Source organism: Phyllostomus hastatus, unplaced genomic scaffold, assembly GCF_019186645.2.
Source record: "Phyllostomus hastatus isolate PE091 unplaced genomic scaffold, TTU_PhHast_1.1 phas_contig_65, whole genome shotgun sequence".
Lineage (NCBI taxonomy): Eukaryota > Metazoa > Chordata > Mammalia > Chiroptera > Phyllostomidae > Phyllostomus > Phyllostomus hastatus.
This window is the reverse complement of record NW_025333932.1, coordinates 4,548,552-4,574,783: the sequence shown is the minus strand read 5'-3', so window position 1 is coordinate 4,574,783 and position 26,232 is coordinate 4,548,552. Positions and strand designations below refer to the sequence as shown.

Genomic DNA, 26,232 nt, shown 5'->3' with positions numbered 1-26,232 from the left:
AATGGATAAAACTCATTCTATAATATCTTATGAGCTGGTGTCTATTTATGTATTTGTTTTTTTCTCTGACTTGATATCATGCTATTTTACAGTTATGAAAAAAATATTGTATTACATTTTTCATAATTGCTTAGCTTAGTAAAATAATTATTTGACAGAAATTTTATGAATTATTACTTCAAATTTCTTTGTTTTGTTTGTAAAAATTGGAGTAAAGTATATCAACAAAAAATAAATGTGTAATGAACATCATAGAATCTTAGTACTGAAATTAACTTTAAAAAGCATTTGCTTGGCTGTTAGAGAATTTATCTATTAGTTATTCTGATGTTTTGAATAAAATATTGATTTATGACATATGGGCTACAGTTCATTGAAATACAAAATAACTAAATTAAAAGCAATTCCAGATGTAATAGCATCAACCCTTTTTTTCCCCCTGGAGAGTGCTGAACTAACTGTAGTCACTTGAAAAAAAAATACATTTAAGTATTATTTACATATTGAAATACAGTGTTCACTCAGACCAATAACAACTCAAAAAACACTTAATGAGAATCTTGTCCTAAAATATGAACACAGCATGGAACAAATAACACTAACCTAATAATAAAAAATCTTATGTTCTAACCCTGATTCTATGGCTAAGATCATCTGTGACTGAGGCCATGTCAGCTAGTCTTTCCACCAGTTAACTTGTCTGTAAAATAAGATGGGATGAGGTCATCTCTAGGGTACCTTTCATCTTCAACTTCTCATGATTTAATGTACTTGAGTAGCCCCAGTATAGAGCCAAGAAGATCTGTGTTCTTTTGGGCTATGATTTCTTCAGTTCTAGCCCTTTCCATACCACAGAGACAATAAAACTTCTTTTCGAAATTTTACAAATATTTAAGGCAGTTAAGAATTTTAAAAGTAATTTAGCATATATAATCCTACCTTTATATTCATTCATATATTTAAAAACAAAATATTGTGTATGTTAAAAAGATAAAATGAAAGTTTATGCCTGGAAAATATTTTACATGAGCATTCTTTGTTAACTGTGATTAAGAGATTTTGGGAGGAAGATAATGTCTTACTACTGATGCCTACATTTTTTAGGTGTTTCTATGTGTAAAAGTCACAATTAAAACTTTGGAGATGACAGTTGTGAGGGAGGAGGAATAACCACTTTCTGTGATGTTTACTTTTAGAGAACTTGCCTGTGTCCATGTTCCTGAAGGAAGATGCTGGAAACCCTGGTGGGGCACTGGCCAGGACCCACACAGAGAGTGGTCACTCTGCCTCCCTGTGAAAGAGATGATCGACTGTCCCTTTAATGCCAAATACAGGGTAAGTCAGAAGGTCTTGTACCTTTTCTTGCCTCTTTGTCCCCAAGCAGGACTCATGCCCATCCTGCACAGGATAGGGAGCGCTGAAATTTGGGAACTACATCAATCACATCTATTGGTAAAATTAAGATCTGCATTTGCTATCTCTGTATTTTTTCATTGGCTAGTTGTAACCAATGAATATGTAACCTGTGAGAAGATGGATAAATTATTTATTCCCTTAATCTCCAGTAGTATTTAAATGTATTAATATGATGAGAGGTCTTTGAGGTTTGAAAATAGCAAACAATGACTACTTTATTTTATAATAATAGGAAATTTCAACAAAAATATAAGGGGGCTGTCGGGAGTGGTAAAATATGATTTATTTCCAGTTAGAAGCTCTAAATTACAATAAATGTTGCCAGCGTAACCATGTAAAAGAATTTTAACAACTTATAAAATTCAAGGATATTGAAGATATAAATTGCTAAACATTTCAGTTAATATATATTTCTAGATGCTTGATGTGCATCTGCTTAATTTCTCTGAATATATGTGACATTTATTTGAAATGACTTTAATATTATTCCCTATAAACATGATAACAGAACAAAGAAGGACACACATGCACTTATTTGATGTCCTGTGGAATGCCTAGTGAATATGCAACATATTATTATCTGTTTTTGGAACAACTGAACACTTGAAACTTACTTAGCTTTTATTCAACCAGATTCAACATTCTGTATTTCCTCTAAATAGATAAGATACTTTCAAAGATAATTTGGTTGTAAACATTTAAAATCTGATCTTGCCTCCTAAAAATGAAGCAAAAAATTAAGAATTTGCATGGATACAAAATGAAACATTTCCTGGATCCACTAGAAGTTAGATATGATTACATTAGATAAATCACAAACTAAAGATAGCTAAGGCAATGTCCAAGCATGGATATGCTTGTAAGTTCTGCCCTATTGACCCAAATGGTTTTCTTCCATTCATTGTTATTAAAAGCCATTTAGTTGGTCAGCTCATAAATTGATTAATTTAGCTTTGGACTCAAGTGTTCACCATGATCTATTTTGCTGATAAGTTCAACACCTTGTCTGTTGGCAACCACATAGTTGGTTTAAGTCAGGAGAGATATCTAGAAATCAAACTGATGTCATTTAAATACCTGAGACACTTGTGGCTCCAAGAGATAGGAGAAGTATGGCAAAAATGCAGATTCTCATCAAGTTCACAGATCTTTAGAGTGTAAGCCAAAGAAATACAAAGTTGACTTAAAGACTGTTGCAGCTTGGGAGATGGCTGTGGACTTTCATAAGCAGACAGAGAATTAGAAGATGATATGCTCCAGCCAGACATGAGGTTGTTTTATCAGCTGTTTCTGTAAGTTTTGGTATCCACAACAGAGTGGCAGCCAAATTGAGTGAGCACACTGACATCTGAACCTCCCTTCTTCAATCCCTGTAAATGTCTCTGGACAACAATAACTTCAGTCTAACTGGTCTGCAACCTAAAATTACTTGGGTGTATTCCCAGCATTGTTTGAGGTGACATACTGCTTTTTTGTTTTTTAAGTAGGTAACATCTTTCCATTTCAAACATAAAAATTAAATGTAGAAGTACTTGAAAAATTAATTTTAAACCTGGCCAGTTTGGCTCAGTGGTTGGAGAGTCCTCCCATACACCAAAATGTTTGGGGTTCAATCCCGTCAGGGCACATCATACAGGAGGCACTGATCAATCTCTGTCTGTCTCTATATCTCTCTGTATCTTTCTCTCTCTCCATCTCTAAAATCAACAAACATATCCTTGGGTGAATATTAAAATAATAATAATAAACTAAAAATAAAAACAAAAGCCACCTCTTAAAAAGCTACTATGCACTTGGAATCCATCTTCAAAGACATAAAATGTTAAATAAAAATATGGTACTTGGGGTTTTTGGAGATGTATTTCTAAACTAGTTATGATAGCAATGGCATTGGAGACAGCATGGCAGTATGGCATGTGCGATAGACGTTTATTTTCTTGGACATTTATGTGGTAATTTCTTATATATTAAGATTAAAAGTAAAGTCAGTTTAGATAGACAAGTTTTAGAGTTCTTTAAAAATAATTAAGTTAGGACTTTTGATATTTTTCTGGGTTAGTCAGATTGAGAAAGAAGTGTTGACTTACAGAAGTGAGAAAGAACCATTAAAAAGAAATTAAGTGATGATAAAATAATTTCCCCTGAGTGCAGCCAAAAGTTTCTAAAACACTTTAAAACAGCTTTAAATCATGGACATGATTGTGGTTCTGTTTTGAAATTGGTGGGTTTAGTCCCATTAGATAGAAATGCTGTGAAATGCCAATAAAGAAAATTCAGAGCTGAATATACAAGTACCAGTGTAAACCCAACAGGAGGGCAGAAATGAGCGTTGGGAAGGAAGGCGTCAGAGGCCTGGGGTCAGGTGAGGTGAGGCAGAGCAGAGGTAGAGAAAAGAAAGTTTCTGGTATTGATTAATTAAGTGATTTTGGGACTGATTTTACTTCATAAGAAAAGTAGAGAGTTAAAAGAAAATCATTCAAGCCACAAAAATAAGTATAAAATATGGAACTACATTGTACCCTGAAACAACAATTTTCTGCCGGCATACCACAGAATTTTTAAAACATGCAACCCAGACTATTTAGTCAGGGAAACTGGCCTCTTTTCCATTAGATTTTCAAATAAAAAGTGACAATAGTCAAGACAATAATAATCATCCAGTGTGAATGAATCAAAATTATTCCCAATTTTATCAGATCAGCAAAAAAATATGGTGTATATTTTTGGTGTGCCACAGAGTTTTAGTAATTAGTTTATGTGTGCCCTGAGATGAAACAGGTTGAAAATTTCTGTCACAAAATATCAAACTAAGGTCCTAAGCATTTCTTAAATGTTTAAAAGAAGATAAAGCAGACTTCCCAGTAAAATGAGTACCACCTTGCAAGTAGCTGAGAAAGATAAATTTCTGTAAAGAGATGTTATAACGTGTACTTGTTTCTGTGGAGATCATTGCCAACAGCATGGATTTTAAAAAGGGGGAAAAAGCCCTTTCTTGACTCCTTTTCATCTTCCAATTATGGCATCATTCTTCTCCTTCCTATAACAATAAAATCCCTTAAAAGTTGTCTTCAACAAGAGAATTTCCAGTTTTTCTTCTTCCATTCTCTTTCGAGACCCCAGACAGGTTCCCCACCCCACCTCTATTTTGCCTAGCTGTGTGTCCCAGGCCATTTTCTGCTCACCAACTTCCTTGGTCTATCAGCAGCTTTGGCATACCTGGTCATTTTATCCTCCTGGACACCCCAGTTTCTTGGTCTCATAATCCCATATTTGCCTTGATTGCTGGTTGCTGATTGCATATGTTTGCTGATTCCTCTTCACTCTCCAACCTCTATATACTGGAGCATTCCTGTGGCTCAGGTCATGTCCACTTCCCTCACTCCTTTTTTCTTCTGTTTCATCTACCTGTATGCACTGCCTACATATTCTCATTCAGTCTCATAGATTGACATACCATTTATATGCTGGTGGTATTATTCCTCCAAATTGTATCTCTAAATCTCTCAGTTGAATTTCAAACTAAGTTTCCCAGCTAGCTACTTTAAACCTCTACCTAATTCATTCAAAGTTGAGCTCCAGATATTCAGGACTTTTCCCTGCTCCACACCCATACCATGCTGATCCTGCAGTCTTCCTCCTATCAGAGAATGACATTGCCCATCTTCTAGTTCAAGGTCACCAATCTGTCCCCTTGCTTATTCATATATTATCTATGGCTGTTTCCATGCTACAAAAGCTGAGTTAAGTAGCTGCAACATAAACTATAAGGCCTGCACAGCTGAATATGTATACTATCTGCCCCTTTATGGAAGAAGTTTACAAGCTGCTATTGTAGTTCCCCTGGCTAAAAATCTAGTTGTCACTTTTGTTGCATAATTTTTATCCACTCCATCAGCAAGTCTCATTAATTCTACCTTCAAAATACTATATATCCAGAATGTGAGCACTGATTATCGCCACTATTGCCACAACTGATTCAAGGCACCATCCTTTGTTATCCGGAGTACTCAAAGAGACTTATATCTGCAGGAGTGCATCAATATGTATAAGTAATGAAGGCATGGATAAAAGCCAAAAAGTTCAAAATTTGAGATGAGTATTCAATTAAGATTGGTGATTAGGAAATGATGGAAAAATGTTCAGTGATTTAAATACATGCATGGCTCAGTGTGAAATTCCAGCCAAGTGCTTTGAAAATGCCAAAACTCTATTTAAATATAATCAAACTAAATTATTGCCTTGGGGGCATGGTCTGGTAATGAAGATGACTGAAGTAGTATTGGGTATAAGATGACAAAGTGTACCTGCTGCTTGACCTCTGGATGGTTATATGGAGAGAAAGAGGGAGGAACGTAGAGAGAGACAGACAGACAGACTTTCAGAAATGAGCAAATTTGCCCAAAGAAGCTACTCCTCTCTAATAAATTGTTGACAAGTAGGAAGTTGGCTCAATGTCTCTAAACCTTACCATTTTCAGGATAATCTAAAAATTCTGATAGATATGTGAAATATATCAACTTTTACATGTTGACCTTAACTTTAAAAAATGTAAAATTTTGTACAGTTCAATATTATGCAGAGCAAATTAAACATACTTACTAATTAGAGAGGTTGATGGGCCTACAGTTTATGACCTCTGATAAGGGTATGGTTATCACCATTACACCTACACAGCAGTGTTATCTTCCCTCTTCATCTCCAGGATGATGGCAGGAAATAGTGACCCTGAAACTACATTTATCTGAAACCTCCTTAGAATAACTTACCACACAGGGATGGCTACTTTGACCTCAAAACTAGAAAATCCAAGAAATGGAAGTTTCCTCATTAATAATAAGATCTTAGGTAATTTCTTCATCTATGTAGCAAGTAAATGAACATTTATTGGGAGACATTGGGTATTGTGCATTCAACTGTCAGCAAGACTAACATAAACTCTGCCTCACAGTTTAGGGAAGAGACAGTCAATAAAAATACTACCAAACAAATACATAAATAATTGCAAATTGTAATAAAGTATTTAAATGTATATAATACATTATACATATACAGGAGTGGGCAATGATAGGTTTACAGTTGTAATAAAAATAAATAATACAAGAATAAACTCTGTTTCACATACTCAGAACTATAAACCTAATTTTGCCCACCACTGTATAATGTATGTGAGGCATTACATAAAGAGGCTCCAAAAGAATTATCTGCTACCAAAAGTTTCTTTCTTTTCAAGTGTCCTTAGTCAATCAGGTATCGTACTTTGCCATGTATGCACACCCATGTTTTTGTACACATTATACACCAGATTATTATGCCCATGGCATATAATCATTAATGTATACATGTATAATGTGCATCCTTACTTTTCCCTCAAAATTGGGCAAAAAAGTGCACATTGTACATAGCAAAATATAGTATATTCCCATGTAAGCATTGTTCTATGTTTCAGATGTTGGTAACTCACCTATAGTGCCTACATGATGTTTTTTGGAAACAGGTGCAAAGTGAATATTCAGTGAAATTTTGTGATAATATAGAAATTATCACTGGAATAACTTTTTTGGCTTAGCCTAGTAATTGTTTCAGTATATAGCCTCCTAATAAATAAGTGGATATTTGAGCCACAAAATACTTTTCTCAACTCAGTTTTGTGTTCTGAACCGTGACTTAAGATCGTTCTTAAAGCACATTTTAGGGTTTTAACTCAGTAAATTGCCCCAGGATCTCCAGGGTAACTTTCGAGAAGAGATGCCTTAGCCTGGCCCTGGACCTACTGAATCAAAGTTTCACAGCTGGGGACCTTGAATGTGTATTTACTTGCAAAGCAGTTCTGTGCTCTTCTAGTTAACAAGTCTCCAAAGCCTTATTTGGTGCTGTGTCATTATGATCACAGAGAACTCTGGCCCTCCTCTCTCCTTTCACACCCCTACTCACCACTCTCCTCCCCCACACTCTCTCACCACATGAGGGGCTTTGGCAGGAAGGGGCATTTTTGGTAGTTAACGTCTGTTAATTTTCACTTCATAAGCACTTACATTAGTGTCCTTTCTTTCAGCTCTGGTCTGTTATTAATTCAAAGTTTAATAAAAATTAAAATAACATCTCATCAGTAAAGTATTTTACTGTCATAGACACTGGGTACCAAACTCTGTGAGGATGTTTGCTATGAATATAAATGAAAGAATTATGGGAGAAAGGGGTAGAGAAATAGTACTGTATGCTGCTGTACAAATAAGCTAACATCACTCATTCTGAGGATGATAATTCCAGTGAAGGGAATTATCATATAGTCTTTGGCTATGTGGTTATGAATACAAAGATAACAGATGGTATTCATAGTGCCTGTTTAGAAATCATGGGAACTCTAAATGGCTTTATAGCTGAGATATCAAAACATGTGGAAGAATTATATACATCCTGAAAATCTAAAAAACTTGAAAACAAGATTTAAAAAATTTTAAAGTAAGGCCCTCTCTATTGTAACATCAAACCTATATTTAAAACACACATTTGACCTACATGTGACTTAGTTCATGAGACTGTCATATGGATCAGCAAGAGACTTTGGCCATCAAATCTGCCAACCTCACTTTTGGCTGCATCCATAGAAGCAGAACAAATGGAGAAAAATTACTCATCACTACTTCACAGTGGACAGGCCACATCAATTCCAGGCACCTCACTGTCAGAATAACACACATGTTAGAACCCAAGCAGGGATGACAACCAGGTGAAAGGTCATCTTTGACCAGAGCTACACTGCTTCCCACAAGTAGTGGTGATGCAGTACCTCAATTCTCCATTTCCTAAATAACACAACTCTTGTCTTTCCTAGGATTTTAAGAAAGCCAGTCTCTTTGTGCAATCTTTCCTGGTAGGCCACACTCTAGAGGCTAAGAGCAGGGTGAAGCTAAAAGCAGGGTGATGGGCTCAGGGGCCTAAGACACTGGTGCTCATAGCCTTCAAAAGCACTATTATAATGCAGAATTTTCCCTTATAGTATCCAAGAAAGAGTATAGGAAGCAATGTTTGATTCCCCATGAAGAAATACCTTCTAATACTCAGTGATGTCCTCAGATGAAGTGCATGTAGGGAAATTCCCTAGAGCAGGAGATGAATGCATGAAGGAGGTGTGTATTGTCTTTCCAAGTGTGGGTTTTGTGGTCAGATAGAACTATGTCCTCACCAGTTTGATTTACTTGCTATGTGACCTTGGCCAACTTACTTATGCTCTGCAAGTTTCAGGCTTCCTTTCTCTCAATGAGGAAAATCGTCACCACCTCTCAAGACTGTTGTGAAGGTTAGGTCAGTGACTGAGATCACTGAGCCCAGCTCTAGCAGTACAAGTGTGTATGTAAAGGTGGATATATCAGTGCTGGGAATTCAGGCCCTGGATGGTAGTGGTGTCAGTGAACTAGCAAACTGAGAAGCAGTAAGATACCCTTTGATCACGTTATCTGACAGCCTGAAGTTTAAGAGACGTCAAGCTTTAATCTCAATTAAGCCTGCAATCAGATAAAGTGAAAACAGGCAAACCCTAAAGCAACTGAATAATCAGAATCAGAATTGTATATAGATAACAAGGAGCTTTCTTCCAGGGAAAAATAACATCAGATAATGGAAGGTTAAAAACTAGAAAACACTTTAGAAGTTTTAAAATTTATGAATTCCCCAACTTAAATTCCTCTTTTACATATATTTTATTTTTAAATTTTAAGACCTTTTTTTTGGTGGATTCTAGCAATAGTCCTGCTCTCTGGGGAAATGTAATACTCATCAGCTATCATTTCATATTGGAGTTTTGAGTCAGGACATTTTCACATGTGGTTAATTTTTTTCATGAACTTGGTGTTACAATAATATAAAAATTGGTCTTGACTGTTAAACTATTGATTATTAAACTCTCCTTTGATACAATGCAAACCCCATACCTTGCCATTGTCCACTGGATCAGAAAAATCCAAATGCCTTTCCACCTACCTGCTCCCTACAGCAAACATCATCTCCCTGGTATGCAGAGACACAGATTTAGTAGAGTATAATTTCATTTCTTAATGAAATTATGAAATATGAATTTGATGTACTTCTTAGGAGGAAAATATATGTGTCCTTAAGTAACATTTCTCAATTATTTCAGTTTGAATTGTGTGGTGTGAAATTTTAAAAGTCATGGAAAATTTAGCCTGAAAACACAGCTTGTTAGGCATTCTTTCATGTCCATGTCAAAGAAAATGCTTGAAACCTGATTTTAAACACTATGGGTAGCATAGACTGGAAACACTGGAACCCCATTCCTCCAAACCTCACTCTGGGATATATTTTGTGCCAAACATATTTTTCATGGCCAGTTTGAGCTCTTAATCTTTCTTCACCTTGCCCCCCCATCATTCTTCAGATATTCTTATAGATTACTAAATATCTCAAGTTCAAAACTATTTAATGGTCACCAAATGACTATTAAATGGTTTTCAGATACACTAAACTCAGGACACCAGGCCAGTCACACTAGTTAGCTTCTATTTTCCTGAAATCCTTTGATTAATTTCAAGAAAGACCTTATTCTTAATATGTCAAAAGACTCCATAAACCTAGTATTATTTAGAACCCTGAAACAGGTTTGAATTCATGTTGATTTAAATTTCAACACCTATTCTAAAAAAATAGATGAAGTTTTCTTGCAAAAATTTTTGAGTTGAGTCCTAAACATAAAATCATCTATCCATGCTATCTCCATTATACCCTCTATACCTTATGCAAGTGGTCCATGTTGATAACCAAAGCATATGTCCACCCAAAATTCTTTGTAGAAGAACAATGATTTTCAACCTTTTATACCTCATGGTACACATACACTAATTTCTAAAATTCTGCAGCACACCAAACAATATATCATATTTTTTGCTGATCTGACAAAAATAGATATAATTTTGATTCATTTACACTGGACAGCTGTTGTTGTGTGGCCTATTGCCATTTTTTTTTAATTTGAAAATCTAAGAGAAAAGAGGTCAGTGTCTCTGAGTATTCAGGTATTGCATGTTTTAAAAATTTTTGTGGCACACTGGTTGAAAAATTACTGTAGCTCTTCTTTCAATCTCTGCAGGTGTGTACCTGGATGATACACCCACAGCCACTTAAAAACTGCCTGATACCCACTCTTTACTTTGTGTTCCTCAAATCAGAGAAACCCAGTTGTCCTAGTCAAAAATGAAGGCAGCCTCCTTCACTATTCTATCATATAAATCACTTCATCCTATTGATCTGATGCCTAAATTTACTTTGTCACAACCCTGTAACAAACTTCACTGAGGCTTGGATCATCGTTCACCCAGACGGACACGTCTGGACTGTGTTTGCTGCCTTTACTTCTGCCTCTCTCTAAGCCCTTCCTCATCCTGGAGCCAGAATGACCTTTCTGAAATGTAAATCAACTATATAATATTTCTGCTTAAAACCTTCAACTAATGATACAGCTTCAGTCTTGGAATAAATCCCATACAAGTTTCTGCATGCCTTCCCTAGCCTCACCAAACATCACTTTTTCTTTAATACACTTCATTCAAGCCACATTGAATTTTTATTCTTGCCTTCAATGTACCATGCACCTACCTTCTTGGAACACACTCTCACACCTACAATGTGTTCTCTCCTTCTTTAGCTCTTTCCTGTATAACTTTTATTTATTTTTTTCATTTTTAATATTTGAAAACATTATCTTCTAGAGGCCTTTCCAGCCCCTGTATCTCTAGTTCAAGTCTGGGCTAGGTACATCCCATATGACCCCATAGCACCCACTAGCACTCAATTCTCTGCTTTGTCCACTTACTTTTCTATTCACAGTGCTCCTAAGGAAGAGATTGTTAATTCCCCATTCAGTCCCCTCATCAAAATGCCAGGTACCTGAATATATATCATGGGATGAGTGATTGAATACTGAAGGACTCTTGTCCACCAGAATGCCATAGCCACATGCTCTTTATACAGAAGCCCAGAAGTTAAAAGGCTTCATTCTGTTGTTCCATGGGTATTTACTCTGTTCTCTCTAGAATAGATATGATGCTATATTCTACCAATACTCAGCAGGAATACAATATAATTCTTTTCCATCCTTGTTGTATTTGGTCAAATACCATTCACTACCAAAAAAAATTAAAAATTTAAAACAAAACAGTGTTCAATATTGAGAAATATGATCACTGTGTATATGGCCTCTGTGTGAGTCACAGCTTTCCTGTATTCCACCTATGGTGACATTCTGAACCACATCCTGTCCATGTGCTTACACTTACACTTCTTGGAGTCTGTATAAACAATGGGATCAAACTAAATTCTTTTCACCTTCATTCAGTGGGCTCCATACATGGGGGGCTGAGCTGTATATGATACTAAGTGATATTGAACAATGTGTACCTTGAAAGAAACTTCCTATAAAACATGCCAAGTCTCCATTTGCAGTGAAGACACTTGAAAAGTTCTCCATCTAGAACAAGAATGCAGAGTTCCAAAAGCACTGGAGAAATGCCTCATGTCAGCAGTCTTTCTCAGTCCACTGCTGCCTGGCAAAGGCTCTCAGGCAGCTTTCTAACAGTTATAAAAGCACTCATTGAAAAGATTTAGATTAGACACATCAAATATCTCATGTTCATAACAAGAAAATTGAGTTTCCCTTCCCAAATGAGAGGAAATGTGCCATTTGGGACAATATATGGTTTCATTTTTTTTCAAAGTAATAAGAATAGACATCACAAGTGTTTAGTCAACTATTGAACAAAGAAAAAAAACATAGTTTACATTATCTACCTTCTCTTCTACAGGAAGGGCAAATAAATGAATCAGCATTTTTTATTATTCCCAAGTTATAAATTATTGTAGGAAACAATTTACTGGCTATTTCTAAAGGTGGATTAATTTATTCTCCATTCATTCATCCAACTAGTGCTTTTTTTTATGTTACTACCTGCTGTGACTTGGTAACTAGTATTTTTCTCTTTTCCGTGAAAGCATAGGAAGCCATATTCCTTTAGCTCTGCCAATAACGTTTGCAGGCACCAAACTAATGGAATAGGCTGTACTGTCAATATAGCTACTTTGGCTTCTTGAAATTACATTACACCTTTTATTTTCAGTGTTAAGTTGTTCAATTCATATCTATCCTTGCCTTCATGCAGCCCCTCATCTGCCTTTCTACCAGTCTATACTAGATGTGAAGACTGCTGTCTCATGCACTACACTTCCATTAGTTTTTCATACCTGTCACTGTGTGTAGATGTAGGTGCCCAGCTCCTCCATACCTGTGCCTAATGAAATGGCATCAGTGACTCTGTGGTTGCCACCTCTCCTGTCACTTTCACTGCCATTCTGAACTCCATCAATTGCCAGGATCATTTTTTTTTAGATTTTATTTATTTATTTTTAGAGAGGGAAGGGAGGGAGAAAGAGAGAGAGAGAGAAACATCCATGTGCGGTTGCTGGGGGCCGTGGCCTGCAACCCAGGCATGTGCCCTGACTGGGAATCAAACCTGCGATGCTTTGCTTCACAGCCTGTGCTCAATCCACTGAGCTATGCCAGCCAGGGCAGGATCATCTTTTTTTTAATAAACCTTTCCCTCTGCTCTAAACCTCAGTCTCTCAAATGCTTTTGTATTAAGTGATCCTCAATCTTCTCTCAAACTTCTCAAAAAATATGGCTGATGTACAATGTGTTTTCTCTCCTGGCAGTTTTGTTCATACCTTGCTTTACCTACCATATCAGCCAACCCTACCCTTTCCTGAGCATCGATCTCAAACACCCCTCCTTCAAGGAACCTTTTATGATTTTGCCAACTAGAGATTATCACTTCTTTCTTTGACTTCTCCATAGTATTCATCTGAACCTCTTTTATTACATCAATCTTATGCAGTAGTGTATTATACTGAGTTATATACTTAGTGAATTTTTTCACCATTCGTTTTCTTTTTTACTGTTTTATTTACAGTTTAAACACAAAGATTTCTGTTATCTTTGGATCTCATATTCTCATGGAGGGACTTCAAATTTTTTAAGTTGAACTTATTCAAAAAGTATCCTACAAATTTTACTCCATGTGTGAGTCTTGCAATTTCATTCTTTTGGGGATAATTCTTATTCTAAGAAACTAGTGTGGTTTGTGGTTTAGAGTCATGATTTAAGCTGCCCTTAGGAAGAATGAAAAGCAGCTGGTGTCCAAGAAGCTCTGGAAATTTGTCAGTAAAGTAATTGGAGCACAGAAGCCAGAGTAAAGAAGTTTGACTTGCATATTTTAAGCTATATATATTATTGCTTTATTGAATTTATAAAAAAAACTTTTATTTTGAGTGCATGGAATAGAATATTACTATAAATTATGAGAAAATTTATATTAAAATATAAATAATATAGTTCTCCCTTGCTATCTGTGTGTGATTGGTTCCAAGACCCCAAATCTGTGGGAGCTCAAGTCCTGTATATAAAATGGACTAGTATTTGCATATAACCCACACACATCCTCCTTATATTTTAAATCATCTTTAGATTGCTTATTATACCTAATACAATGTAAGTGCTATGGAAATAGTTGTTATACTGTATTGTTTAAGGAATAATTACAAGAAACAAGTCTATACATTGTAGGTCTGACTATATGGTACATGTCAGCAAGAATGTGACAGATCTTTTCAGACTGTATTTGATCTGCTGTTGGTTGAATCCACAGTTGGAGAACTCATGGATATGGAGGGCTGACTGTCATATCAAAATTAATGCTACTTAGCCCTGGCTGGCATCAGTGGATTGAGCGCGGGCTGCGAACCAAAGTGTCGCAGGTTCGATTCCCATTCAGGGTACATGCCTGGGTTGCAGGCCATGACCCGCAGCAACCGCACATTGATGTTTCTCTCTCTCTCTCTTTCTCCCTCCCTTCCCTCTCTTAAAATAAATAAATAAAATCATTAAAAAAATTAATGCTCCTTAAAAATAGAAATACAAAGATAACTTATTACTCTGAAACTTAAAATTAAGAAGTTTGCAAGAAATATATAAATAACTGGAAATCTAGTTTGATTTTAATGACAGCATTATAATAAATATATAGGTTGTGGTGCTTTAAAAGAAGGAAAAATCATATGTGGTTGTGATCATAAGAAATATCAACAAAGGACATACATTCTGCTTAAAACTTGAAGGGAAGGATTACAAATAATGGCAGACTTTAATGAGGTGACATTAAAAAGAGAGGAAATGGCACAGGAAAAGGTTCAGAGAGGAAAGTTGGGGATGAAAGAGATTACAAATCTGGCTGGTACAATCAGGAAAAGTCCTGAGCTGAAGACCATCTTCCATGAGCGCCTGTAATGATATCACTCATGAATGGGAATAATTTGTACACATGGCTGGTGACCATCAAGTTTTTGAGATACATAGTAGAATTACAAACTGAACTCATTTTCAAATTGCTCACAATTCAAATCAATGCTGAATACATTAAAATAAAGGTAACTGTGTTCTATTAAGATTTGTATTTTTCATCTGTCCTAGAGATAAAGTCACTTAACATCTGTGCTGTGGCCTATAAGCTACTTTTTATATGTACTTTCTTCAGAGTTTCTCATGAGGAAACCAATGAATTATTTCAATTGGTCAGTTTACTCAGGGAGTTCTACAATTTCAAAACATGAAGCATATTTTTCTAACTGAACTAGTTAATTTTCTCCTGCCTCCGGGCCTTTGCCCTTACTTGTTCTTCCCTCTGCTGGGAATGGGCTCCACTCACTGATCATGGTGGCTCACTTTCTCCTTTCTCTCTAGGACACTCTCACTGAGCTCTTCCCTGACCACCTTATTAAATTTCACAACCTCACCACAATCTGCTTTATTTTTCTTCATAATTATTATCTTCTAATGTACTATGTACTTTAATTATCTTGTTTGCTGTCTAATTCTCCATCTTAAATGGCTAAGGAATATCTATTTTATTAATAAATGTTTCCCTAGTGTTTAGAATAGTGCCCAATGTATGAAAGGTGCTTGATAAATATTAAATTAATAAATACTTATGCAAAGTAACCATGTGCAGGCTATACATGATAATTTGAAATAGTCATGTGTTACTTTATAGGACTTAACTGTTCTAACTGCCATTTCTCATTAATTTTACTGAGTTGAGGATTTATAGAGCTTCTACTATGTAACCAATACTATATCTGGTTCTTACAAAATGAATTCTATATAATAGCTCTTGTATTTGAAAAACAAATAAGAAAGGAGTAGCAAATAGAATATGAATGCTAAGGATTTCAGTTATCAAGTCAAAGAAGGAAACAAAGATATTCTAACATTTCTGGGGAGTTCCTCCAATGGAACATTTGCTAGAGCTAAGTGAAGAGTGCTCCCAATATAAGCATGGGCTTTGAAATTACACAGACCTAAATTCTAATTCCAGTGATCCTGTCCATATCAATCATGATTCATGCCACTTTGGCCTATCCATATACTTACTTTTCTGGGTCTCAGTGATTTTATCTGTAAAATGTAGATCATAATCTTAACCTCATAGGGAAAATGTGAGCTATCAAATGAGGTCATCTGTGGAAACAATTAGTCAAGTCCCTGGCACATAGAAGCAATTAAATAAATACATGTGGAATGAGTTAACTCTTGATCAGTGGGAAAAGATATAACTAGAAAAATGTGGCTTTATTCAATCTCATTTCTACTGTGTTGTTCCCCACCTATGCCTTTACTCCTGGTGATACTTCTTCCCTCCATATCATTAAAATAGTGAATTGCATTACATCCTGACAGATTGTTATGTAAATTATCACTCTCATTTTACAGATAAGGAAATTGAGTCTCAGAACCTTAAGTAACTTATCCACAAAGTAAGCAGCAGAGTTAGGATTTCAATCCAGTAGAGCTTGTCTCCAAAGCCAGTTCAGTTGTCTTGAGTCTTACTTTAGTCTCATAGTGATGTGATACCCTCTAGGAAGTACTTTCTAAACACGCAGTCTGGGTATTATACCTTTCTCAGCTCACATAGAATCTTATGTGTATTACTTTATAATTTATGGCAATTTTGAAAACTATTTCTCTTCTTTCTATGTGTATACATCACAGTCTAGAAATACCTCTTCAATATGCATAATTGTCTCTGCTCTTAGATCTTGAATAGTTTTCACTGAGAGCCTTTCACAAAATGTTCATGGAAACCAATAAAAGCTAACATTTATTGAGCATCTTTTTTGGAATAGGCTCTGTTCTAATTGCTCTGCTATTCAACTCATACATTCTTCAAAACAGCTCTGTTTGGAAGATACATCCTTTATTTTCATTTTAGAGATGATGAAAATGAATGAGGTGGTGAATTCATTCAGCTTGTATTCCAGGACTGGGGTTTCAGCCCATGCATTTAGATTCCCAAGCTCATTTTCTATTTTTTTAATCTTCAACTGAGAATATGTATTTTTATTGATTTGAGAGAGTGAGAGAGAAAGAGAGAGATGTGAGACAGAAACATCAATTAGTTGCCTCCCATATGAACCCCAACTGGTGATCAAACCTGCACCCTAGGTGTGTGCCCTGACCAGAAATCAAACCTGCAACCTTTTGGTGTATGGGACTATGTTCCAACCAACTGAAACCACCCAACCAGGGCTAGAGCTCATACTCTTAATCATGAAACCATATAACCCCTTATATATTAGGACTGGTTACATCTTCTTTTCCCCTTTCTTTAAAAATTCTAGGAACAAGCATTTTTATAGAGTCTAAATTGCTGTTGACTTCTATGAATTATGACTGTCTTACATTTGGCTAGTCTTTATTTTTCCTGTGACACTAACAATTGCAATTAGTAAAACTTAAAAAGCTTATTTAATTAAAATAGATGAATTTAGAATCTGACAGAAATCCCCAAATTTCAGGTTAGCACTTATGAAAAGTTGTTGGTGGAACTGCCACCCCCACCCCACCTCAGAAGTACCATGTTGGTAGTCTTTGTTGCCTGGAATAGGCTCCAAGCTGTGCTCTTGGAAGGTGCTGGAATTTAAATCAAAATCTTACATAAATTCAAAACCAAAAATAAAGAATTTTAAAAACATCTATCCTTTCAATACCCACTTTTTAAAAAAATTCTAAGTAAAATAATTTAAACACACAGAGCCTATTTTTGAGAGCAAAGAATGTGTTCACAGCAAGTTGGAACAGCACACAAGTGTACACTGGCTTCGCTGCTATCTCAGTGACAAAGCATTAAATCACAAGGAGGAAAAAGTCAGCGTGTTCCCTGAGAACACAAGTAGATTAGCACAGAAAGAGCTTTGTCCAAGAAAAAGAAAAGACACCTACCCAAAGAATAAATTGTGCACACAAAACCTACAATTCAAAAAATTATTTTCCAGAAATGTTTTAACTGATAAATGACTACTAGCTAAACAAAGCCCCCCAACATTTTCCATGTGATTTTATTTTAAAAAGTGAATTCTAATTGTGATCACTCAAACATACCTCACTTTTTACCTATGTTTCTTATATAAGACATGATTAATCAATGGTCATGGAACTCACAAAAGATAACTAGACCCCCACTCCTTTAATTCTATAATGGAACAGTGCTTAAGTTTACAAGGCACACAAAAACTGTTTCTGAGTTCAAACTCATAAAAAGGGCCCCCATCTCATAACATATACACACTCTTTAGACTTCTTTTAATGTACAATTTAAATAAAGCTTTCTCACTCAGAACTTAAAGAAAAATTCCTCTTACCATATATTCCATGTTTGCTGCTGGTGGGAACACTTTGCCCCGAACTTGGTTATGATAGTCAAGAATGGCGATCATGTCATTTTGCGAAATGTAGCGCTTCCGCCTGGATTTGGGGATGTCCGCAGAATCTAGCTGTGCTTTCAGAGCTGCTTCAATATCAGTGAAATTATTGGTTGGCGAGGATGAGTCAGTGGAATTGGGTAAAACAACAGCACTTACTTCACAGAGAAGGGAGAACAGGAGAGCGCTGCTGATGGCAGAGATTGCTGTCATTTTGAGGGTGGAGGAGAGGCCACTGAGTTCACTTTGCTTTAAATTAGAAAGGTAGAATTAGGGTCTATGAACAGAAAAAAAAATGGGCCAGAGAGTATGGGTTTACAAGTTATTATTTGGGAGCATTCTTTCACTTGATTCTCTCCAAAAAATTCAAACACATGTTGAACCCAAGCCTAGAAGACAACATATAGTAGTCCCTACATTTAACTTGATGTTATGAGGCAGATTCCTAAGAGGAATTTCCTAGAGCTAAAGGAAAATCAACAGCATAACTACTAACCCTAAAATGAATGTGAACCCTTTGCCCCAAATGCCTGAACCACAGAATGCATGACTGCATATGTATTTTCAGAGGGAAATGTTTAGGAATTAAAAATTCGTCTTAAAAGTGAAGAGGAAAAAATGAATCACAGGACAGGTAACAACAGACAATGTGCTGATAATGTCTCCCAGACACATATGGACACCAAGTGATAGAAGCATACAAAAGAGCCATAATCACCCAATCTCATTTATAAAAGTAAAAAAATATATGAGCTACTTTAAAATCAATGCATGCAAAATAAACTTGTTGAGCTAAATAGCTTACCTCTGTACAATGCCAAAATGAATGTTTTGTTCTTCCAAAAATTTAAATTCTTTGCTTTTGCTAGGTTGTAGTATGAACTCTTGTAAGAGGACTGTGTCTTATTACAAACTCTCAGAGAGCAAAAGTCTGCAAGGTTTGAATGCTGCTGGCTACAGGAGCAGCTAACAGCTTTTATATGTCACAGTCAGCAACGTCCAGAAAAGGCAGTCTTTCTTAGGGTCTCTCCTAGCCAGAATCAAAGGGGAGGGGTTTGGGATAGAAAAAAAAAAACAGTGATTGGGTGGCAACCTTTTTTATGTGGGTGGTGAGGAAATTGAGTCACACCCACAGCTTACAAAATACAAACCATAAAAGACAAACCCCTTTTTCTTTGGGCTTTCATCTTTTCTGTGAGTGGTTGATTTCCCTCATTTAACAGTTTCTAGTTCCTAGTTCCCATACAGAAAGAAGGAAAGAAAAAAGAATGTGAGTTCTTGAAAATATAGATGACTAGGTAACAAGGAGTACTTTTTTTAAGACAGTAAATAACATGGGAGCTGAAAAGAGCTGGCTAATATTAAATCAAAAGATCAGCTCACAGAGTTAATCTGGGTGGCCACAAATATGGCTCAAGAGGGTTGCCAGGGAAATCAGTATTAGCCAAACTATAGCATATGGTATTAGGATAATAGGTGCTCATGTGGTTGGTCTCTGTCATGTGGCTTTATCCTTCAAATTTCTATATTTTCTCTCTCTCTCTCTCTCTCTCTCTCTCTCTCTCTCTCTCTCTCTCTCTCTGTCAGTTCATCCTCCCTCTCCCTTTTTCTTTCTGACAATATGACAATATGAGGTAGCAAATTACCTGCCTTTTACCTGCCTCCTGTGTAATGCAAGTAGACAAGCCCATGACAATTGACAGCAGCCAAGATAACATCTGTTTCAGGTTTAGAAGCATATCGTTGAAATTTTAAGCAGAGTGGCTCAGCTTCTCAGGAAGCATGTTGGAGGGCACAGCACAGAGTCCATGAAGAATTTAACATCAGCAGCGGCAGCAGCCGCCAACAGTCAGAAGAGCATTCTTAAAAAGATGCCTTTGGAGCAAAATCCATGTCCAGGAAGGCAAGAGCCAAGAATGTGAATATTAGGGAAATCTGTAATAAAAGGACCCTCAAAAATGCCATGTGTCCTGGTAACATTAAAAAATGTAGCCCATTCACAGCAAGTGGCAACAGGAATCTGGGAAAATACACACTAATCAGTTTAGAAACTCACTTAAAACAATGCACTGACTTGTTCAGTGTGCCGATGTACTTGTCTCCTACTATTTCCGCAGGAGGACTACTATGTGAATTTACAGTCATCAGAAATGATAGTCATATGGTTAGAAGTATACCAAACTGAGAGCCAAGTTTCCTGGGCTTTATTCCCAGTTGGATCTCCAGCAATATGTGTGGCCTGATGCACATTGTTTAACTCTTTATTAGTGCATCTAAAAAATGGGAGAGGAAAGGTGCATATTCTATGGTGAGACTGACTTCATAACATTCTTTAAGAGAGCAACAAAATGTTTGAAGCCAGAAGTGTCACAGAAGTTCTAAGTACAGTGACCAGATGCAGTCAGAGATGGTGATATCATGTGTCAAAGTTCAGGTTTTGCTAAATTTTGATGAGTAGCGAGCTTTAACTAAAATGAACTCATTTTAGGAGAGCTCAGTTTGCAATACTGAAAGCTGCAAATAAGACTTAACACTGTGGACCTGAAAAGGCAAAACCATAGCAGGGTAGGAGGTGAGTAGGAATAGCCTGAAACATCAGAGCAGCTGGAGAAAATGCACATGACCACTCACAGCTGCAGATGTTTAACAACCAGAGCTGTCCAGCTAGGGTCTCACCTCTTCAGAAAGGACTCATGGTACCTTGAATAAATCCCAAGGGTGCTATATTAAGGACTTCTAAATTTAATAGAAGGTTAGACAACATATTCTCTGTTAGCCGTCCAGCTCAAAGATAACAGCACCTTTTGAGAAATTGGTGACAGCACTGATTAGCCTATACTTTTCAACATATGCCATATAGCTGCTGTTTGATGTACAGGGGACAATAGGACTTTTAATGCCTAAGCAGTGCATATAAGCCTATTTTTTTCTCCAGGATGGCTGAACTCTTGCTTAGAATCTCACAAATATCAACCATTGCTTTCAAGGTTAAGTTTTTGCCATTTACACAAAGAGGTATTATCTATCTCTTGAGGTTTGACTTAAGGGACTTTCATGCAAATAAAAAAAAGTGTTCCTAGAGAAATGTGTCTGAACCATAAATGGGTCTCCTGTAAGAGAAAGTGGAGGGAAAGAGGAGAAAGAAAGAGAGAATTCCTGAGACAGACCTAAACAAGCCCAATTACATGAGGGCAGATCTGACAGCTGCTTAATCTTAAGACCCCAAGGCATGTCAATGATTTCGGATGTCTTTCAACACACGTGGATTATATTGTGGAATTTTGGACTGTTAAAAATACTATGGAATCATAAATAAAAAAATACCTGTGTGAGGAGAGTTAAGAATTCTGCTTCCAAGCAGATGTTATTACCAGAAGTATTTAAAATGCTTTGAAAGTAATTTTAATTATAAAATACTTGCAAAATTAAGGGGCATGAATACAAGTTGTCAGTGAAAGAACTATTAATGAATAAGTAACAATGAGATGATTCTTTATGACATCTCTTTTGGAAAAAGAGCACTGACATGTTTAGAAACCTTCAGGGGAGACAGAAGTGGAATGCAGTTATATTACCAAAAGGAAATACATATACAATTGGGAGCAACTATGTCTACCTTGAAACCCGTGAGAATATGATTGGGATTTAAAATATATTGTAATTGTCTCAGAATGACACACCTGCATAAGCAAAGGTACTTTGAATCAAAATGTATTTCATGGACTGATGGCATTGACATCGGGGGGGCTGTTAGAAATGCAGAATTTCAGTCCCCATCCAGGATGAACTGAATCTGGATCTGCATTCTACCAGAATCCTCAGATGATTCATATGCTCAAAGTTTGAGGAGTACTATATAATTTTTTTTCGGAGACACACAGACGTCGCCTACTACATACACCCCATTAAGTAAACTCTTTGTAAAAGTGTTTTTATCTGGTTCAATGGGGAGAATCAAAGACAATGTACATATTTACAAGTATCTTTGAAGAGGAGAACACAGGTCAACCTCTACTTCATAATGAAAAAAGATAACTGTGTACAGCATCTCACAAAGACATGAGAGTGGTCAGAGCCTTATTAAGATGACTACATAAACCCTACTTATTTTTTAATTTGAGGGGGACCCCAAAAAAACAATGGAATTATCTTCTGGAGGGTGGGCCCCTTATAGCACAGGCTTCCCCCACCAGGTGAGTGTTCTAGGAATCCATCTATATTAGTGTACCACTGGCATTTTTGTGAGAGGATGCATTCAGCTACAGTGAATTTTTTTAAAGACACTTTCAAGCTTTTGCCCATTTCATGATGAGTGATTTATGAGCGCACCTGCCCACACTGCACTGAGTGTTCAGCAGTTTTTGACCAAAACCAGCATGACCCCCATACCCCACATTCCCTATTCGCCTGATCTTGCCCAAGTGACTTTTTCTTTGTTCCCAGAATGAAAAAAGTCCTCAAAGGGAAACATTTTGCTGATGTGAAAGAGGTGAAACAACAACAGAAGCACTAGAAAGCATCAAAATCAATGAGTTCAAAAACTGTTTTAAGCACTGGAAAAATGTCTCAATAGGTGTATTGCACCAAATGGATAGTACTTTGAAGGTGACTGAAGTTTAAACACGAGCAAATACACAGTTTTTCATGAATATATTCCACTTTGGGGGGGGCCATCCCTTGTTCATATGCATTTGTCACAAGGTGGTTGAAAACATGGAAAACAGTATAAAAAATGTTTTATAAATTGTGATTGCCGTATAAACAGAAACTATAACTTTAGTCATTATCCCCAGGAGAGAAGCCTAAATCATCTTCTGTCTCTCACTGTTTCTTATATTGTTTTATAATAAATCCACTGGCCCTGTAAAACATGGGGAATTTTACCTCTGAAATGTCTTGGTAATCTATCCTTTTTTTTTTGTTTTATCATTATTATGACTACCTAAAGTCAATCCCATTATCTGTTCTAGGATTACTCTAATGTCTCTTCTCATTCATGATCACTGTTGTCTTTGGTTACCTTCCAAAAAATCAAATCAAATCATTTCATTCACTTACAACAACTCTTTGTTGATTCACCAGTGCCCATAGGATCAAATTCAAGTGCATTCATTGGCCTTACAAGGTCCTTAAGAATATAATCAGTTTACCTTTCAAGCCTTATTGGCTGCAGTCATTCTTTTCTACTTCTCTGCTCCAGCCACACCCATGCCCTGGAACCACTCTGTTTTTTCTGTTAGTGTCAGTATGTTAACAAGCTTATGTGTGTGTGTTCATTGAGTAGGGTGGCAGCTTTTTGCCTCTGATAATGTATGTTATTATAAAAGACCTTAGCAAACAGTAAGATAACACTGTATTATTTGTGCATTAACCTCTCTTTAATCAATTATTTTATTACTGTATTGCAAGCCTCATATAGTATTCATCATCAATTTATACGGATGTCTAAAGACCTTTACAAAGTTTTTATTTGTTTTACTATTGAGCCATTTATAAGCACTAATCAATTTAGAATATGTACAGGGGGTAGTGTGATGAAAGGTGGAAGCTTTGAGAGAATGATAAACAGCTTTGGTGTCTGATGTATATTTCTACTTTGTAACAGTATAGAGAGCATCATGAATTTGTTGGATTCAGAAAATGCGCAGAATAAAATACAAAATATTTTCAAAGTTTGTCTACTACTATATATGATATATATATATAGTATAAGCATATATGTGACATATACTCATATAGTTTATATATTATTATGTTTATAATATATTATGTTTATAAACATACATGTTATAATATATGTTTATGATCTGTAACATAATGTGTACACATTATATGTTATGTTATATTAAAACAGATAATTACAGTGTGTAATATCATACCAAAATACTATACTTTCAAAATATTTGAGAAATCCTATAAAATATATACATAATACCATTTGTGTATATATATTCCATGATTTATTTTATTACCTAACATTGTGAAACCAGATTCAAGTATCTGTATTTTAATTCATCGTTATCTCTTCTCTTTTGTATTTTTTTACAAAAAAATTATTGGGAACTAAATATCGCTTTTATATTTGTGTGATTATTTCAACTTTTCTTCAAGTGACAAAAGACACTTTTAGGTTTTCTTTACTAAAAAGAATAAAAATTAACACTTTTAAAATGTGGCCAAACTTAAACCATTTCATCATATTTCTAAAAAGCATGTTTCCAAAGCAGTTCTTTTAAGTCTCTGATGAAAGTTGGTTCCAAAATAAATACAAATTAATAAAGAACAATTGTCCAATGAAATATTTAATGTAAGAGTAGAATAAAATTTTTTATATTCTGATGAGATACCATTTGTTTATTCTTTCCTTTATGTCCCTTGCTCTAGGGGACATGTCAGTGAAAATATTGCTGCATGAAATATCTGAGATTTTCCTGCTAGTGTTCTCCTGTAGGACTTTAATGGTGTCACAACTTATATTTAAATCTTTTATCCACCTTGAATTTATTTTTGTGTATGGTGTAAGTTGGTGCTCGAGTTTCATTTTTTTTCATGTAGCTGTTCAGATCTCCCAACATCATTTGTTGAAGAGGCTATTTTTACTCCATTTTATGTTGCTGCCCCCTTTGTCAAATATTAATTGACTGTAGAGACTTAGGTTTATTTCTGGGTTCTCTCTTCTGTTCCATTGGTCTATGTACCTGCTTTTATGCCAGTACCAGGCTGTTTTGACTACAGTGGCCTTGTAATACAATTTAGTATCAGGTATTGTGATCCCTCCTACTTTGCTCTTCTTTCTCAAAATTGCAGCAGCTATTCAGGGTTGTTTATGGTTCCTCATAAATTTTTGAAGTGTTCGTTCTACCACTTCACACTGGTCAGAATGGCCATCATAAGCAAAGCAACAAACAATGAGTGTTGGAGAGGTTGTGGAGAAAAGGGAACCCTAGTGCACTGTTGGTGGGATTGCAGACTGGTACAACCACTATGGAAAACAGTATGGGATATTCTCAGAAAACTAAAAATGGATCTGCCTCTTGACCCAGCAATTCCGCTGCTGGGATTATATCCTAAGAACCCTGAAACACTAATACAAAACAACCTACGCACCCCAATGTTCATAGCAGCACAATTTACAATAGCCAAGTGCTGGAAGCAACCTAGGTGCCCATCAGTAAATGAATGGATAAAAAAACTATGGTACATTTACACAATGGAATTCTGTGCAGCAGAAAAAAAGGAGCTCCTACCCTTTGCAACAGCATGGATGGAACTGGAGAGCCTTATGCTAAGTGAAATAAGCCAGGTGGTGAGGGACAAATGCCATATGATCTCACCTTTAAGTAGAACCTAATCAACAAAACAAACAAGCAAAATATAACCACAGACACTGAAATAGAGAACAGGCTGACAGTGACCAGAGGGGAGAGGGGAGGGCATTTCAGGGGAAGGGGGGAAGGGTTTGAAGGAACTAGTATGAGCAACACATGGGCAATAACAAGGAGGGGTGAAGATGAGAAGGAGGTGAGAAGGGTTGGGGGGTGGGCTGGGATGGGGGTAATAAGCAGAAAAGTGTACTTGAAGAACAATTAAAATTTTAAAAAAGGAAAGAATTGTTTTATATTCATACAATGTTTTCAGATCTTGCCATTCATGTACCCTCTTTGGAAAGCTATTGAAAAATTTGCTGCAACAAAACAAAGGAATTGATCAAGAAGAAGGTAGATATGGAATCCAAGAAATCATTGCTACTACATGAGAATAGGAGATTGCCATGATGATGATGGAGATCATTCCCAAAGCAAAAGCGGTTCACTAGCCCAGGAAGAGCCAGTCTCTAGTGGAAAAGAAGCACAAAGAGTTTCAATATACAGTGTTTCCAAGGTAAAAAAAATGAAATTGATAATTTTCATGATACATTTTTAACATTAACATATTATGTATTTATAAAATATTGCAGAAGAAAGGAAATATAATCACAGAACACTTAGTGGCTCTGTTATA

The 26,232-nt window shown here is 36.1% G+C and overlaps 1 protein-coding gene across 1 annotated transcript in view; it reads right to left on the bottom strand.

Moving 5' to 3' along the window:
- The window catches only part of PI15 (peptidase inhibitor 15), a 31,894-nt gene extending 12,725 nt beyond the window's left edge, over positions 1-19,169 (bottom strand). The window contains exons 1-2 of the mRNA XM_045849492.1: positions 19,037-19,169; positions 18,172-18,480 (exon numbers count right to left, since the gene is read on the bottom strand). Of these exons, the coding sequence (XP_045705448.1) occupies positions 18,172-18,444 (273 nt within the window). The 5' untranslated portion in view covers positions 18,445-18,480; positions 19,037-19,169. The remainder of the gene's footprint in view (positions 1-18,171; positions 18,481-19,036) is intronic.
- Between the last annotated feature and the right edge of the window lie 7,063 nt (positions 19,170-26,232).